Source organism: Pectinophora gossypiella, chromosome 12 (genome assembly GCF_024362695.1).
Source record: "Pectinophora gossypiella chromosome 12, ilPecGoss1.1, whole genome shotgun sequence".
In the NCBI taxonomy this organism is placed as follows: Eukaryota; Metazoa; Arthropoda; class Insecta; order Lepidoptera; family Gelechiidae; genus Pectinophora; species Pectinophora gossypiella.
Genome location: NC_065415.1, coordinates 6512245 through 6525802, shown reverse-complemented (window position 1 = coordinate 6525802; position 13558 = coordinate 6512245). Strand labels below are relative to the sequence as shown.

Here is a 13558-nt window from a genome sequence, read left to right as displayed (position 1 = left end):
AGCAACTTGTGCTTAGATAATGCACGTCATAAAGAATTATACTCCAAAATATTTCTGTTATAAAGGTCATAATCCTATAAAAAGTAAGAAAACATTTTTGGCATTCAAGATTTGTAGAAAAATGAGACCGACAAATAATAATATATTATGTCAATAAAGTCAGGATGACAAAGGTTTTCTATTAGATCAAGGATCTGTGACGTAATCGTACGCCAACAACATAATGGTCTTTTTTTTCTACTAAAGGCTAGAGGGCTTGATTGAGGGGAGGCCTGTGCCCCGCAGTGGGACATATATAGGCTGTTTATGATGTATTATGTAAAGGCTAGAGGAAATAAATTCTTATAAAAATATGCAATTGAATTTCTTTTATGATTTATGATTTCGTTACAACGTCATTGACTGAGGGGAGGGCTGCGCTTAGCAGTGGGACGTATACAAGCTAATAGCAAAAGCTAACGTGGCGCCATCTGTTCGTATACTCATGCGAGTCTATTTTTTCTAGGTTTTCCAAGTTTCGCTTTTTGTATGTATGTGAGTTTTCACTAAGCACGTGAGAGCGGTGTGATTAAGCCTTCGACAGCTAGTAATAAAAATAGGGAAAAATTGGGAGAACGAAACGAGCGGCTGACATAAGTAAAAGTATAATGACAACAAAAAATAATACAAAATACAAAGAAGTAAAAAATAATAATTATTATTATTAATAGCCCTCAATGTCCCACTGCAGGGCAAAGGCCTCTCTTCCCTTCTTCCACTCCTCCCTGTCCCCAGCAAAAAAATAATAGACAAATACAAAATAACATACAAAAGAGACCGCAATGTTCAAGTGCAACCTGCACAGCACGGGTTAATATTATAATATAGGTACACATTTACACTGACATATATACATACTTACATTTATAATACAATACTATATAATACTTACTTTGCAACAGGATTTTTATCTGACGCGTACTGCAGTCGTTTCTGCAGCGTTTCTTGCGCTTGAGTGTACCAGTACTGACGATCTGTGCAACAAAAATTACAATGTTGTACCTCGAAGAAATTCGTTTTCTAGCTTTGCTATCGTAAACTATTTTACTTTGCAACTGCAGTAATAAGAGAGATTCAGTTTTTCGAGCTGGGTTTGAAAGATTTGGAACAGGACAGCAATAGGATGGCATCTTCTTCTTGGCGTGCCGATCAATTACTGGAGGTTGGCCATCAGCTCATGGAACGTACTTTCTTGGCTATACAGAACAGCTCTGGATTACTAATATATAAATATACTATCAATTCGTAATATTCCACGTCATAAAATATGCATATTATATAAAACAAATTAAGGGAGAACGTTGTGTCTTATATAATTATTAGTTAAAAGATTGACCTTTGATAGACAAGAGCGTGGCTCTTTTAATAATGATGATGAATATATCGGTACATAAAGTCACGCTTTTCAATTTTTTTAATGTTGTGGTCAAATCCAAACATGAAATTGGTTAGATAACCATGTTACGTATGGTGGTAGGTACTCAGTCCATACCACGGTACATTACATCGTGTTATGTTATATTCCAACTAGTATATACCTAAGAGCATATAATTTTCTTGTTTATTTCCGTCTCTCGGTGCATAGATACTGGCAAAGTGGTATTAGGTTAAATTCTTCATAACGAGTGCTTTTGCTATAAGAAATGCTTAGAATTTATCGGTAATTAGTTCTTTCATTAATGGTATAAGTAAGTAAAAGGAGTGCATCATGTTTTAATAAAAATATTCTAACAATTTTTTGTATGCACGTAATAATATTGAGCCTCATCAATCCTGGGTGTCAAGGTTATTCTTGAGCCGCAAAGGCCCCTGACATGGGTCATGATTACTCACTTAAAACCTACCTAGAAACAATTCTTGACCAACTAAGTACTCGTAGAAAACAGTATATAGCTACACTGCACTGTATAATTTTACTGGTAAAAATCAAATTAAGTTACGAATTGAAATACATACATTAGAACTTTATTCATCAACTAACGAAGAAGCTTCACACTTAGTGGTTAGACCCTTGTCATTAAGTTAGAGACCTGACAGCCCAAACATGATTAAAACATGAAGTTGAGTTACACTGGCCACCGATTGATCGCTGCCCCAAGGCTTTGCCCTCATCAACCTTACAAAATACTCGTATCAAATAAGAAAACAACTCCTATACTGTCTATTAGCGAACAGAAAAAAATAGTGCTTGCGTTCGTTAAAGCGTTTTGTATTTTTTGAATAACTTCAAATACGGTTCCTCAGTAAATTCGTCTGTAATACTTTGTGTGCATTTTTTTTTTGAATATTCTCTGTAGGAGTGAAGAAAAACCCAAGAATGGTGTGCAGCTTTTTTTTCGGGCTTCTCGTGAAAGTCAGCTAAGGCATTGTGTGATCCAACGACATGAACTATGATACCTATTTATATATATTGGTCTCGTATATTATGTGAGGTTTCATATCTCATATAGCTTGTTACCATAGGCGCCGTTAGTCATAATTCTATTTTTTTTTTATTTTTTTTTTTTTCATGGATGATAAGTAACCATTTGACGACAATCCCACCTGATGGTAAGTGACGTTTTGGTCGATGATGAGGCATGCTTAGGTACCTAGAAAGTGTCTAGTCACTCTTGCCGTGAAGATACCCAGTTGCTTAATTTTTCGGGAAACCATTTCGCGGGTAGAGAATTCAAAATGTTAGAGCATCATACGATGCTGGCGGTAGATTAACAACATTAGGGCCGGGTCAAGGAGGCGTCCCGGCCCACACCTACTGCCCAAGGATGATAGAATTAATTCTAGAAATAGGGTATTCGACTGGGTCAAAGATAAATTATAAAATGCTTATCTAGAAATAGAAGCATGTCTAAGAAGACCATAAAACAATCTCGTTTTTATAAATTAATTAACAATGAGATTGACGTCACAGGACAATATTTCCATACAAACTCCAAAGAAACGTTTCGTAAAAAGTATCTCATTTGACTAGCTTATCAAGTAGCCTATTGTATCTTTTTATATAAGTACGTTTATCATGTTAAGTTAATATGTACCAACCGAATTAGATATTTATGGTAACTTGAAAGGTTTGACGGTTCCACATAAAAACTCTTACTTAGATTATATTAATTTAATCATGAATCATCCCCCTACCATTATCCTGAAGATTTGCCACGTCCGGTTTTTTACAGAAGCGGCTGCTAGCTGACCTTCCAACCCACGAAGGGAAACCCAGCCCAATTACAGGTTAGGTCATATACTACCTCCAAAAATGCACTTCTCGGGAATGTGGGTTTCCTCGCCGCTGAGCATGTGATAATCATTTATGATCCAAAGATGAATTCGGTTTAGATTTGCGCTGGATTCGAACCTGCGACCTCAAAGTGAGAGCGATCTACCAACTGGGCTACCACGGCTCATAATTAATTTAATCACGAATAATTTAATAAACTGTCGTGTGGGTTGTAAGATCAATTGACCTGAGATCAGTGTTTGAGTTCTTTCAACAATAGTATTAATGAACTTCCTATAAACAGTCCGCCACGATGCTATCCGGGATTATAATATATTATGTAGCTTTGCGACCCTCTTGAAGATTTTCGTTTCTTTTTCTTTCATCCCTCTCCACGTATTTCCATTTCCAAGCAACGGCTTTGTATCATGTTTAAAACATGAATATTTTTACACTACCCTGAGGCTTAGTCCTCGTCAACTCATCGACACTGACAGAATATCAAATATGAGGAGAATGCGTACGTTTTCAGCAAATGATAAAATATGTACACATAAGTACACCTCAGTACAGTGTAGTGCTCTGAATGCCTTATTACTTACTTATTTAAAATATTTGCCCGGAAATAAATAAGGTAAATGAACTATACACATCCAGTTATTGGACTGATTATCTGCTATAAAAGTGGCTACAAGTTGTCTATCTTCTGAATACTTCTAGATCTTCCCACGTTATGGATTACGGATAAGAATTCATGGATGTACTTATAAAAACAAATAGAAAACGCTACACTAGAAAAGGTGTGGCTCTTAACGCTATCAAAAACCATAAAGAAGCGAATTTCATTCATCTTCTTCTATCGTGTGGGTTGTGAGGTAAATTACCAACCTCATCAACCCTGGTGTTAGGGTTATAAGTGAACTGAAAGACCTAACATGCCTCATGTGACGAGCATTTACTTATATCAGTAAGTAGTAACCAGTCCAATCACTTAAAGTGCATTCCGAAGCAAGTATCTTTTTACTTTCGGGAAATAAGGTGACCCACTAGGGTCGATTAATTCTTTCAAATATTTTTCCTCTCAGACGACGCCCAACTGGGCACCCTCAGGTCTGTTGTCTTAAACGTTGTACCGGGTGAGAGCCTTCAGCGCTCCCCATTTGTCCGGCCAAATAGTTATATGCCATCTGCGGCAAATCTACAATAAGTCACGTCAAAAAAGGACAATCAGGTGATCAGTAATGTCCTAACCAAACTAGGGTTCACAAAGTGATTTTTGTGATATGTCCTTACCCGGATACATAGGAAATGAAATAAAAATCGACCATAAGCGTATTGTCCTTGGAGGTGTTAAGTTAGTTAACCCTTTAACCGTTTATTCAGTCAAGAGCCTGGTCACTGTCATGTGCGTTCAAGTCATACAACAGCTATAAGGGAAGATCAGAATGAATATCAATTCAGTGGACCCACCATAAGGCTCCTTGGCTTCTGTCTTGATAGGCGCCGGCGAGAGCACACCGGTACTGATCGTGGCCATGATGATCACGATCCAGCACCAAGCACTCATGGTTCGCTACCCTCATCGGTCCAGCTATTTCCAGTCCTGATAGTACTCGCTGATGGATGTTCTTGGTGCTTGGGTGCTCATCATTAGGAAACTAGTTGAGTTACCTGCAATAGAATAACGAAACATTTATTGTAAACGTAGGAAAGAGAGAGAGAAAAATATTAATTAATCATCTTGTGATACATTACATATCGTGGACGAATTTGCAAACTGACTTATCTGCAAAATTGCACTTGCTACAATAATTTGTCTTATTGACAATAGCAAACGGTGCAAATCAGATTCGGCAAAAAAAATCAGATACGTCAGTTAGCGACGATATAGAGTAATCACAAATAACTATACATACAGATAAGTATATAGTCTTAACAAAATATGTAGGGATTTACTCGGAACATAACAGTGAAAACGAACGAGTAATTAACTCAGCAGTGTATTCATTTTCCAAGAACCAGACGATATTTTTCAGTCGATTCAAAAACAATTGGGTCATGTTTTAGGTTCAATATAAATTATGAAATTCTGATTACTAAATAAAGACAGATCTGGTACTAACAAATATTTTATTTTTTCAATTCAACTTATTTATGAAATTTAGTCAAGGACAACGTAATAAGTCCGACATTTTATCACGTTTTCCTATGACGTCACAGTGTGCTTTTTCATGCAAATTCCATAGTAAATTAGTGTGTTCCATAGTAAATTGTGATTAGTTGGAAATTAGCCTATTATCATACCGCAGATACTTCATACAAACAACCTCGTTTTACACAGACACCACACATTGACGTTACCGTACACGCGCATCTGTGTGTGTGACGTGTGACGCCATACGATTCAAGTCTAAACTATGTCCGAGGGGGGTGAGGTAAACCTAGCTCAGACGCTGGTGGGGAGCGGAGAGTTGCCGTTCGATACGTATTATCATTCCTTATTCTATGCTATTATGAGTATGAAGATCATCACAACATGACATAAGCTTACATTATAATCTCGATTGGGGTAGTCAAGGGTAACAGCTATCGCATTATAAATGAAGTGCCCACCTTTACCAAGCTTTATATACCAACGGTCGGTAGCCAACTTTTAGTAAAAAAATATTACACTTAAGGTTTTAAGTATATTTTTTACAACTTAAACATGACAAGCTCACGGCTATATTAATTGGGCTAGTCAAAGATGAACTGAGTACCCACGTGATTTCTTTTTATTAGGATTATCAGAGAACATTTTTTGAAGGTCAAGATTTGCGCTAAGGAGGAGAAAAATCTCATATTGTCTGTATTACAAAATGGTGATCATAACATAGGTGTTTGTAATAGTTGAATAACTAACTTGTGTGTTTTTGTTGTGTAAGTTTATATTGTTGCGTCCATTAGAAAAACTATTTTTTTTAAGTTACAAAGCTCTGGGTTATTATACAAATCATTTATATTGGTGTAATATATTCATGCAATACCTAACATTCATGTTTATTTCAAAATTGTGTAGGTTGACCAAAAAGCCGCATGAACTGCTAATTTAATTAACTGGGAACTTAACTATTTGATATGCATGCCAAATGACAGTGTCAAACGACAAATTTTACGCTATTTGTGCCACATTATTATATGTACGGTTGGTTGATTACCGAAATGACCGACTTCAATTATTTCCTAAGCATTAATTTGAAATATTCAATAAACGTTTTACACAGAAATGTCAGATTTACGTAGATAATTAAATGTCATATATGTAAGTTACTCGTAATTTTGATATTTAATTAAACATTGGCAGATTCCGGATACTTCATACAAAACATCTCGTTTTACACAAACACTATTTTACTAACAGATTGAAGACTAAAGTAAGACCGAGGGGGTGAGGTAAACCTAGCTCGGCCGCTGGGGAAGAGCGGAAAGTTGCCGTTCTATACGTAGTATTATTATTAGTAGTATTATTCCTTAGGTATTGTATGACATTGTGCAGACATTATTACGCATTAGATCGGCTTTTGGTAAAGATGCCAAAAGTTGCTCCAAGACATCCTATGAGGAACATCATAATGATGATATTCTATGGTGATCTTGTCTACTTCTAAGAGCTTCCTTGCCGTCAGATGATTTTTATTTATACTTCTTTGTCCTTAAAAAAAACAGACGTTTCTACCAAATTAAAGTAATAAATACAGTTATGTACCTACTTTAGATTATTTGAATAAATAAAATGGAATGGCAAACGGAAGCACATAATTTTTCCTTTGATATGACAAACAACATTTTACGCATTTCAAAATCTCTCTTATGAAAATGTTTAGGGTAAAGATGGGAAGGAAAATTTTATTCTGTTTGCTTCCTGCTCGGGGGCGTAGGCAATTTTCGCATGTGTTCTGTCAACAGCAGTGGGAAGAGGGTAGGTAAGGAAATGTTATGAAAATAATAAAGTAATCGGTATATCCGGATTGTATTAGGGTAACGGTAATGGGTAAGCTATCTGAGTAAATAATACAATACCTACGGGTAATGAACATATTTTTTATACATTTTTTTGGCGAGTTTGCTGTTATATCATATAGATATTAAGTTGTTATTTGTGAAAACCTATAATTGGCTTATTATATAGTTATAACATAATCTATTATATCTTTTGTTGTTGGTTTTCCGAAGAAAATAAAATAAAGTAGGTATAAAAGTTAGTCCCTTGTAAAAAAATTTAGAACGACTGGTCAGATTAATCTATGTTCATGAGTTCGATCGTCGTTTGAATTTAAAATGTAGGTAAACGTCACAAGTTCTTATGATAATATAACCGCATTACCATGCAATGGACGTCACTTAGCAATGTTCTTATTCCGCAATAAAACAGCAAGTTCAACGACTGACTCCTTTGACCGCAATCAGCTTGAATTTGCTCAGCGAACTCTGGTCGACGGTTTTGTCGAAGTGAACAACTTTGTCTTATCATTACTCGCCTTCTGTTGAACTTCCGACGTATAAATTAGATTCCCAATTGTTTTCTTCAATGGTTTTTCTTCTGAACCCTACGTTTTCACAGCTCGCTGGATATGCAAAGAAAAGGACAAAAGTTAATGTCGAAGTCCCTAAATCAAAACGACGTTCAAGTTTACAAAGGTTCTATGTCAGAGCTTCATTAAACAGTAGTCAAAGAGAATGATATAATATAATGTAGTTTAATTATGGAGCCTCAGTCAAAGTATCTGTGAACGTCAGGACCGCCTATGTAGTAATATGTCATATATGTGGGATCGTTGGGCGAGAATTAAACACGATAGCACCTTTAACACTTTTTATTAACTTCTTTTTTTAACAAGCACTTTTTTTAATTTAAAATATTATTAACGCAGATCAAAAACACCCTTCTACCTCGACTCTCACCCAACGTCTCTTTCTTTTTTCAAAATCACTCATCTCAATCCGTTCACACCGTCCATTTCACTCCGTTCATTTCAAGTCACTCGTCCATCTTTTCTTTATTCGTCTTCGTTCAGAAATCAACATTCAGCCTCTTACTTATCCCACATAGTATATGCAGAAAGTTTGTACGGATTTTGTGATTAAATATACTAAGACAATTAAAGGCTTTGTGTGCTAAATATATCTTTTAAGTAAATACAGGATGTTAGTGATATCGTAATGAAAACTTTGAGGCATGATTCAGACTATGATTCCGAGTTGATATCAAGTGGAATTGAAATAATTTACGAAAATACTAAATTTTTCATGACTTTTCCGACAGGAAATTCCACTTGATGGCGACTCAGAATCATGTTCTAAACCATCCCCCTCAGTATTCGTTACGATGGAACTAACACCCATACGCATTTGTATGCATACTGTACGTACTGGTACGGGGTGTAAGTGACATCATAAGAAATACTGAGAGGGGTAATTCAGCTGATTATTCTGAATTACCATCAAGTGAAATTTGCCATCGCAAAAGTATAGAATTGAAAATAATTTCAAAAATATAAAAAAATCGTGAATTTTGCGACGGTAAATTCCACTTCATATTAATTCAGAATCATGGTCTGAATCATCCCCCTTAGTACTCGTTACGATGTCACTAAAACCATGTATTTTCTTAGTACATTTAAGCTTAAAATCCGTACAATCTTCTTACATATATTTCATTAAGATTATACGATACTACATAGGCGGTCTTGACGTTCACAAAGTATCTCTCTAGATAGTTTATCTTTCTTTCGTTTAGCTTTCTAGCCTTTTGGCGAGCAACTGGCTATTTACTTTACTCAATTAACTAGTACCTTTGGTATCTAGCTAGTGACAGTATAGGATATACGCGGCTTATTCGAAGCGTAAACATTTTATATCATAACATCACCTATACCAGTACGCAGTAAGCTGCCAAATGCTATACATAAACTAAAGCTAATATCTTACTGTATACTATACATACCTACATACAAAACTGAAACCCAACCACGGAAAAATCACGCTCTAAAAAGTATAATATGAAACAAGAAAACATTTGTCTGAAATTCTTACGAATAATGATGTTTAGGAGATAGCCGTGGCCGTATGTTGTGGTAAGCAAGCTCTTAGGTCAGTAGGCATTCGACTAATTCGTAGTCGGGTTTTAGTTTTTAAGCTAATATTTTAATTTTTAATTATTTTGGGGTCTCTTTTATTACAATAACGTGCTTCCGATACGTGTTTTATGTAAGATTTGCAGATTCAACCTATCCGACACATATCTGAGCAGTCATGTTATCAATTCAATGTAATTGTTGAGTAAATACAACAAGACAAGCTAATAATCGCAAGTGATGTGTGATTTACCCCTTCATTTGATACCTAATACACAATCATTAAAAAAAAATATGTCCTCTAGAAGGCGCCTCATTTAGCGTGACGTCAGCTAACCTATACCACCGGACGATCAAGATGATTCTTGACACCTCATTTGTTAAATTCTGACAGGTAGTTTAGAATTTAGGTTGGAACAGACGTACATACATACATAATTACATATATTATTGCATACATTGCGGTCGAACACATAACCCTCCTTTTTGGTTCGCCGCAGTCGGGTAAAATTCGCGCCTATTTCCCACTGGCGGGGTAAAAGACTGTGGAGTTCCATTTATTTCGATCCTGACATACTTCTCATGCTTCCTAATTTATCAATCTATTCATACAAGCGCGCCGGTTCAGAGGAGATCGTACTAAATCTTTATAAGGACATCTCCAATTTGGCCAATGTGCATTCTACTAGGTCCCCCTGTTCCAGCCCTACCAGTGACCTCTTTTGTCTTACAGTATTGTATTTGGCTCACCATTTATCACGTTGCTCTAACAGAAAGCTAGGTGAAGTGTGGGTACTTAGTTCAGCTTGCGATGAATGTCCCTTTTTTGGATATATAGTCTCGAGCTTATATTTATATTGTATCAGTGAAAACAACTAAATAAATATAAACGTATTAAACAGATCTTCTTATGGTCAAAACTTGACTGCTGAGTTTAAACAAAAGATTCCGTTTTAATCTCTTACATAGTTTACCGTCTAAGTTTGAGTCTGTCCAAGCAGCCTTCGATACAGGAGCTATGGGTCTTGTAAGGAATTCAAAGTAAGCGAGAAACTTCATCGCCTATGACAAAGCGTTTGAAGTTAGAAACTGGGCATCGCACTAAACAAAGCTGTGGAGAATGTGTTGACAATGATAACTGCAATATTAAAACACCTAGACCAGAAACACTAAAAAAAGTAATGAAATCGTTTCTTTAAATGTCTAATATTATTTTGACTGATTACATTTTTGTTGATCAAGGGGAGGCCCAGCCATTCATGAAGTTTTTTAAGTGAACCCTGTGTAAATGAAATAACGCAAGGGAGTTGACTGACGATCACATATAAACGACACATCAACTTATGTAAACAACATATTTTTTTACTTAATGGTATAATGCCTATTTCTATCAATAGATTTCAGTAATTAACTACCTTAAATATTAAATAAAATTTCTTTTAGAACATTCCTTGTAGATTGTTGTTAAGAACTAATTTAAACTTTTTCCTTCTGTCACTTTGAGAAACTGACTTTCGAAATATTCTTTAATTACTTTTTAGAGATTTTAGTTATGAATATAATACGTTAGGTAATCTAAAAGTTATACAAACTTCAGGCCTGCCTCTACTTATAAAATATTTTTAATATTCAGACTTACCTGGAATATAAAGTCGTATTTTTTCTTCATTATTTTGCACCCAGCGAAGTATTATGGCTCATTTGAACCAATTTCCCTTAAGGATCAAGCCTACATGGTAACAATATAAAAATAAAAGACGGTGTGAAAGCTTTGCGTGTTTGAATGCTAGCAATTTATTCTCCCATGCGTATTTTAAATTTGAATTTAATGTGACGTCACATAACCTTTACTCAGCGGACAGGTAAAACGTTTCTAGTCACACCTCATTTGTTTTGGTATAGAAGTTAGAAAGGAACAAACGTACCAACATACATAAATATTAGCTATCAATAACATAACACTGTTTTATGATTCGTCGTAGTCAAGTATAATATAACTTAAGCTCACGACTATATCCCGATGGGGTAGTCAGAGGTACATCTGTCGTAAGATGAACTAAGTACCCACACCTGCTCTTTCTGTTTTTTCGTTTCTGTTTTTTTTTTTTAGATAAGCCCTCCTTTTGTACAACTCTACTTTTATGTGTACGATAAAGAGTTTAATTAATTACACGATTTACTCTAGAGTGGCAAACTAGGTTATTACAATTTATCACGCGACACTCACAAGTTTACAAGAAAACATTTTGTCGTTCTACTAAACGCTAAAGTGAAATAAAAACATCAATCATACTTTCAGTGTTATTGACCTAACTTAGATTTCACCTAAGATTTGACACTTAAAATGAGTGAACATTTACAATCACTCGGAAAATCCATTAAAAACCTGGGCAGCCATGCCACGTAAATATTTTTGAAGTAAGTTCTGTAATTGATAAAAGAGTAGCTATACAGGATGTTAGTGACATCGTAACGAATACTAAGGGATATATGATTCTGAGTTGATATCGAGTGGAAGTTATCTTAGAAGTATGAGGGTATCCCTTAAGGGGATAGAAATAGGGATAAATAGGCAATAAGAGAAGCCCATGTGAGCTGATTGATGCGGGTGGACAGCTAGCAAATCATAAATCATAACAACATGAGTGAGAGAAGGTAAGAAACAATGAATGTTAAGTGTAGCTGGACACAATCGAAAGTTGTATGGAGAGTACAACGTCCTGAATGAGACAATAGAAGGACAGACCCATCTCATTCTGTTGCTGAGTTTCACACAATAGTTGCCAAAACAGGTTACATTTTATTTGCATAACGTCCCACCAACTGTCATGGAAGTGTTTTTAAGCACTGTAATTTATAGCTTAAATGAGACTATGTAGAAACAATAAGGATTACGCTCGTATACAAAAGAGAAGAAAACAAAGTAGACGCGTATGTTTTTTCATTTTAATGATTCCGAACCTCAATAAAACGGAACCCCTATAGAATCACTTTGTTGTCCGTCTGTCCGTCCGTCGGTCCGTCGGTCCGTACGTCCGTCCGTCCGTCCGTCCGTCCGTCTGTCCGTCTGTCCGTCTGTCCGTCTGTCCGTCCGTCCGTCTGTCCGTCTGTCCGTCACTCCGTCTGTCCATCAAGACCTTTTTCTCAGAAACACGTAAATATATATTTTTTTTGACGTGACTTATTGTAGATTTGCCGCAGATGGCATTAACTACTTGGCCGGACAAATGGGGAGCGCTGAAGGCTCTCACCCGGTACAACGTTTAAGACAACAGGCCTGAGGGTGCCCAGTTGGGCGCGAACCTCGGCTCAGGGCGTCGTCTGAGAGGAAAAATATTTGAAAGAATTAATCGACCCTAGTGGGTCGATAGCGATAAGCGCTGAATGAGGGACTCAGAAACACGTGGAGGTATCAAGTTGAAAGGCTTTCTTGTTTTTAGTAGCTGTGTGTGTGTCTAAACTACCAAGGTCAAAACAAATAGGGATATCGCCATTATGTTAATATGCATCGCGCAACGCGTCGTGAAGCAAGCAGCAAGCACGCCTCCTTTATTTGACTGTTTTTTGTAAATAACATAACCTGGTATCATGCGTCTCCAAAGGGGGAAGGAAGAGTTGTCTAGTAAGTATTTAGACCCATTCGTCGCCATCTAAGTATGTTTAAGTCTCATGTAATAGGGGCGAGCCTTTTGCCATTAGCCACGCATTAATTCTGGAAACCGTGTGATATCAATAATCTATAAATCCACTTATTAATTCAAACTCATAAAGTCGAATTCAGTGGTTTTAAACTTGTTCTAACCCGAATATCGTCCTCATAAACGAAACCAAAGTCATATAGGTACACGAAGTGGCGCAATCTTTTCCAACCTAATCCTTCAAGACCCAGTTTTTATCGTCCCACTCAGATTTGAGTAAAGCTGTAAAAACAACATTAAAACACGGATAGGTACTTCTTACGTGTCATTTTACGATAGTTTGCGACATTAGTACTATCAGTAGTTCCTGCGAACACGTGATTCGATATTTACTGTAATACTGGTTCACCTTTCAATCGAAAAAATACGCTAAAAACATTTTTTTTAATACAATTAGAAAAGAAGAACTTAAAATACAAAGAAAATAGCACTAGTAATAAAACCATAATGGTTAATGTTAATAAAATGTTAGAAAAACAGATTTATTTTAGTAA

General features: G+C 36.1%; 2 protein-coding genes across 2 annotated transcripts in view; both read right to left on the bottom strand.

Annotated features, from left to right (window-relative positions):
- LOC126371088 (uncharacterized) overlaps nucleotides 1-13558 on the bottom strand; it is a 421730-nt gene that overhangs the window by 120582 nt on the left and 287590 nt on the right. The window lies entirely within an intron of this gene.
- The window catches only part of LOC126371078 (alkaline phosphatase-like), a 110115-nt gene that overhangs the window by 24504 nt on the left and 72053 nt on the right, over nucleotides 1-13558 (bottom strand). Inside the window, exons 3-4 of the mRNA XM_050016268.1 lie at nucleotides 4724-4924; nucleotides 932-1013 (exon numbers count right to left, since the gene is read on the bottom strand). Coding sequence (XP_049872225.1) covers nucleotides 932-1013; nucleotides 4724-4820 — 179 coding nt within the window. The 5' untranslated portion in view covers nucleotides 4821-4924. The remainder of the gene's footprint in view (nucleotides 1-931; nucleotides 1014-4723; nucleotides 4925-13558) is intronic.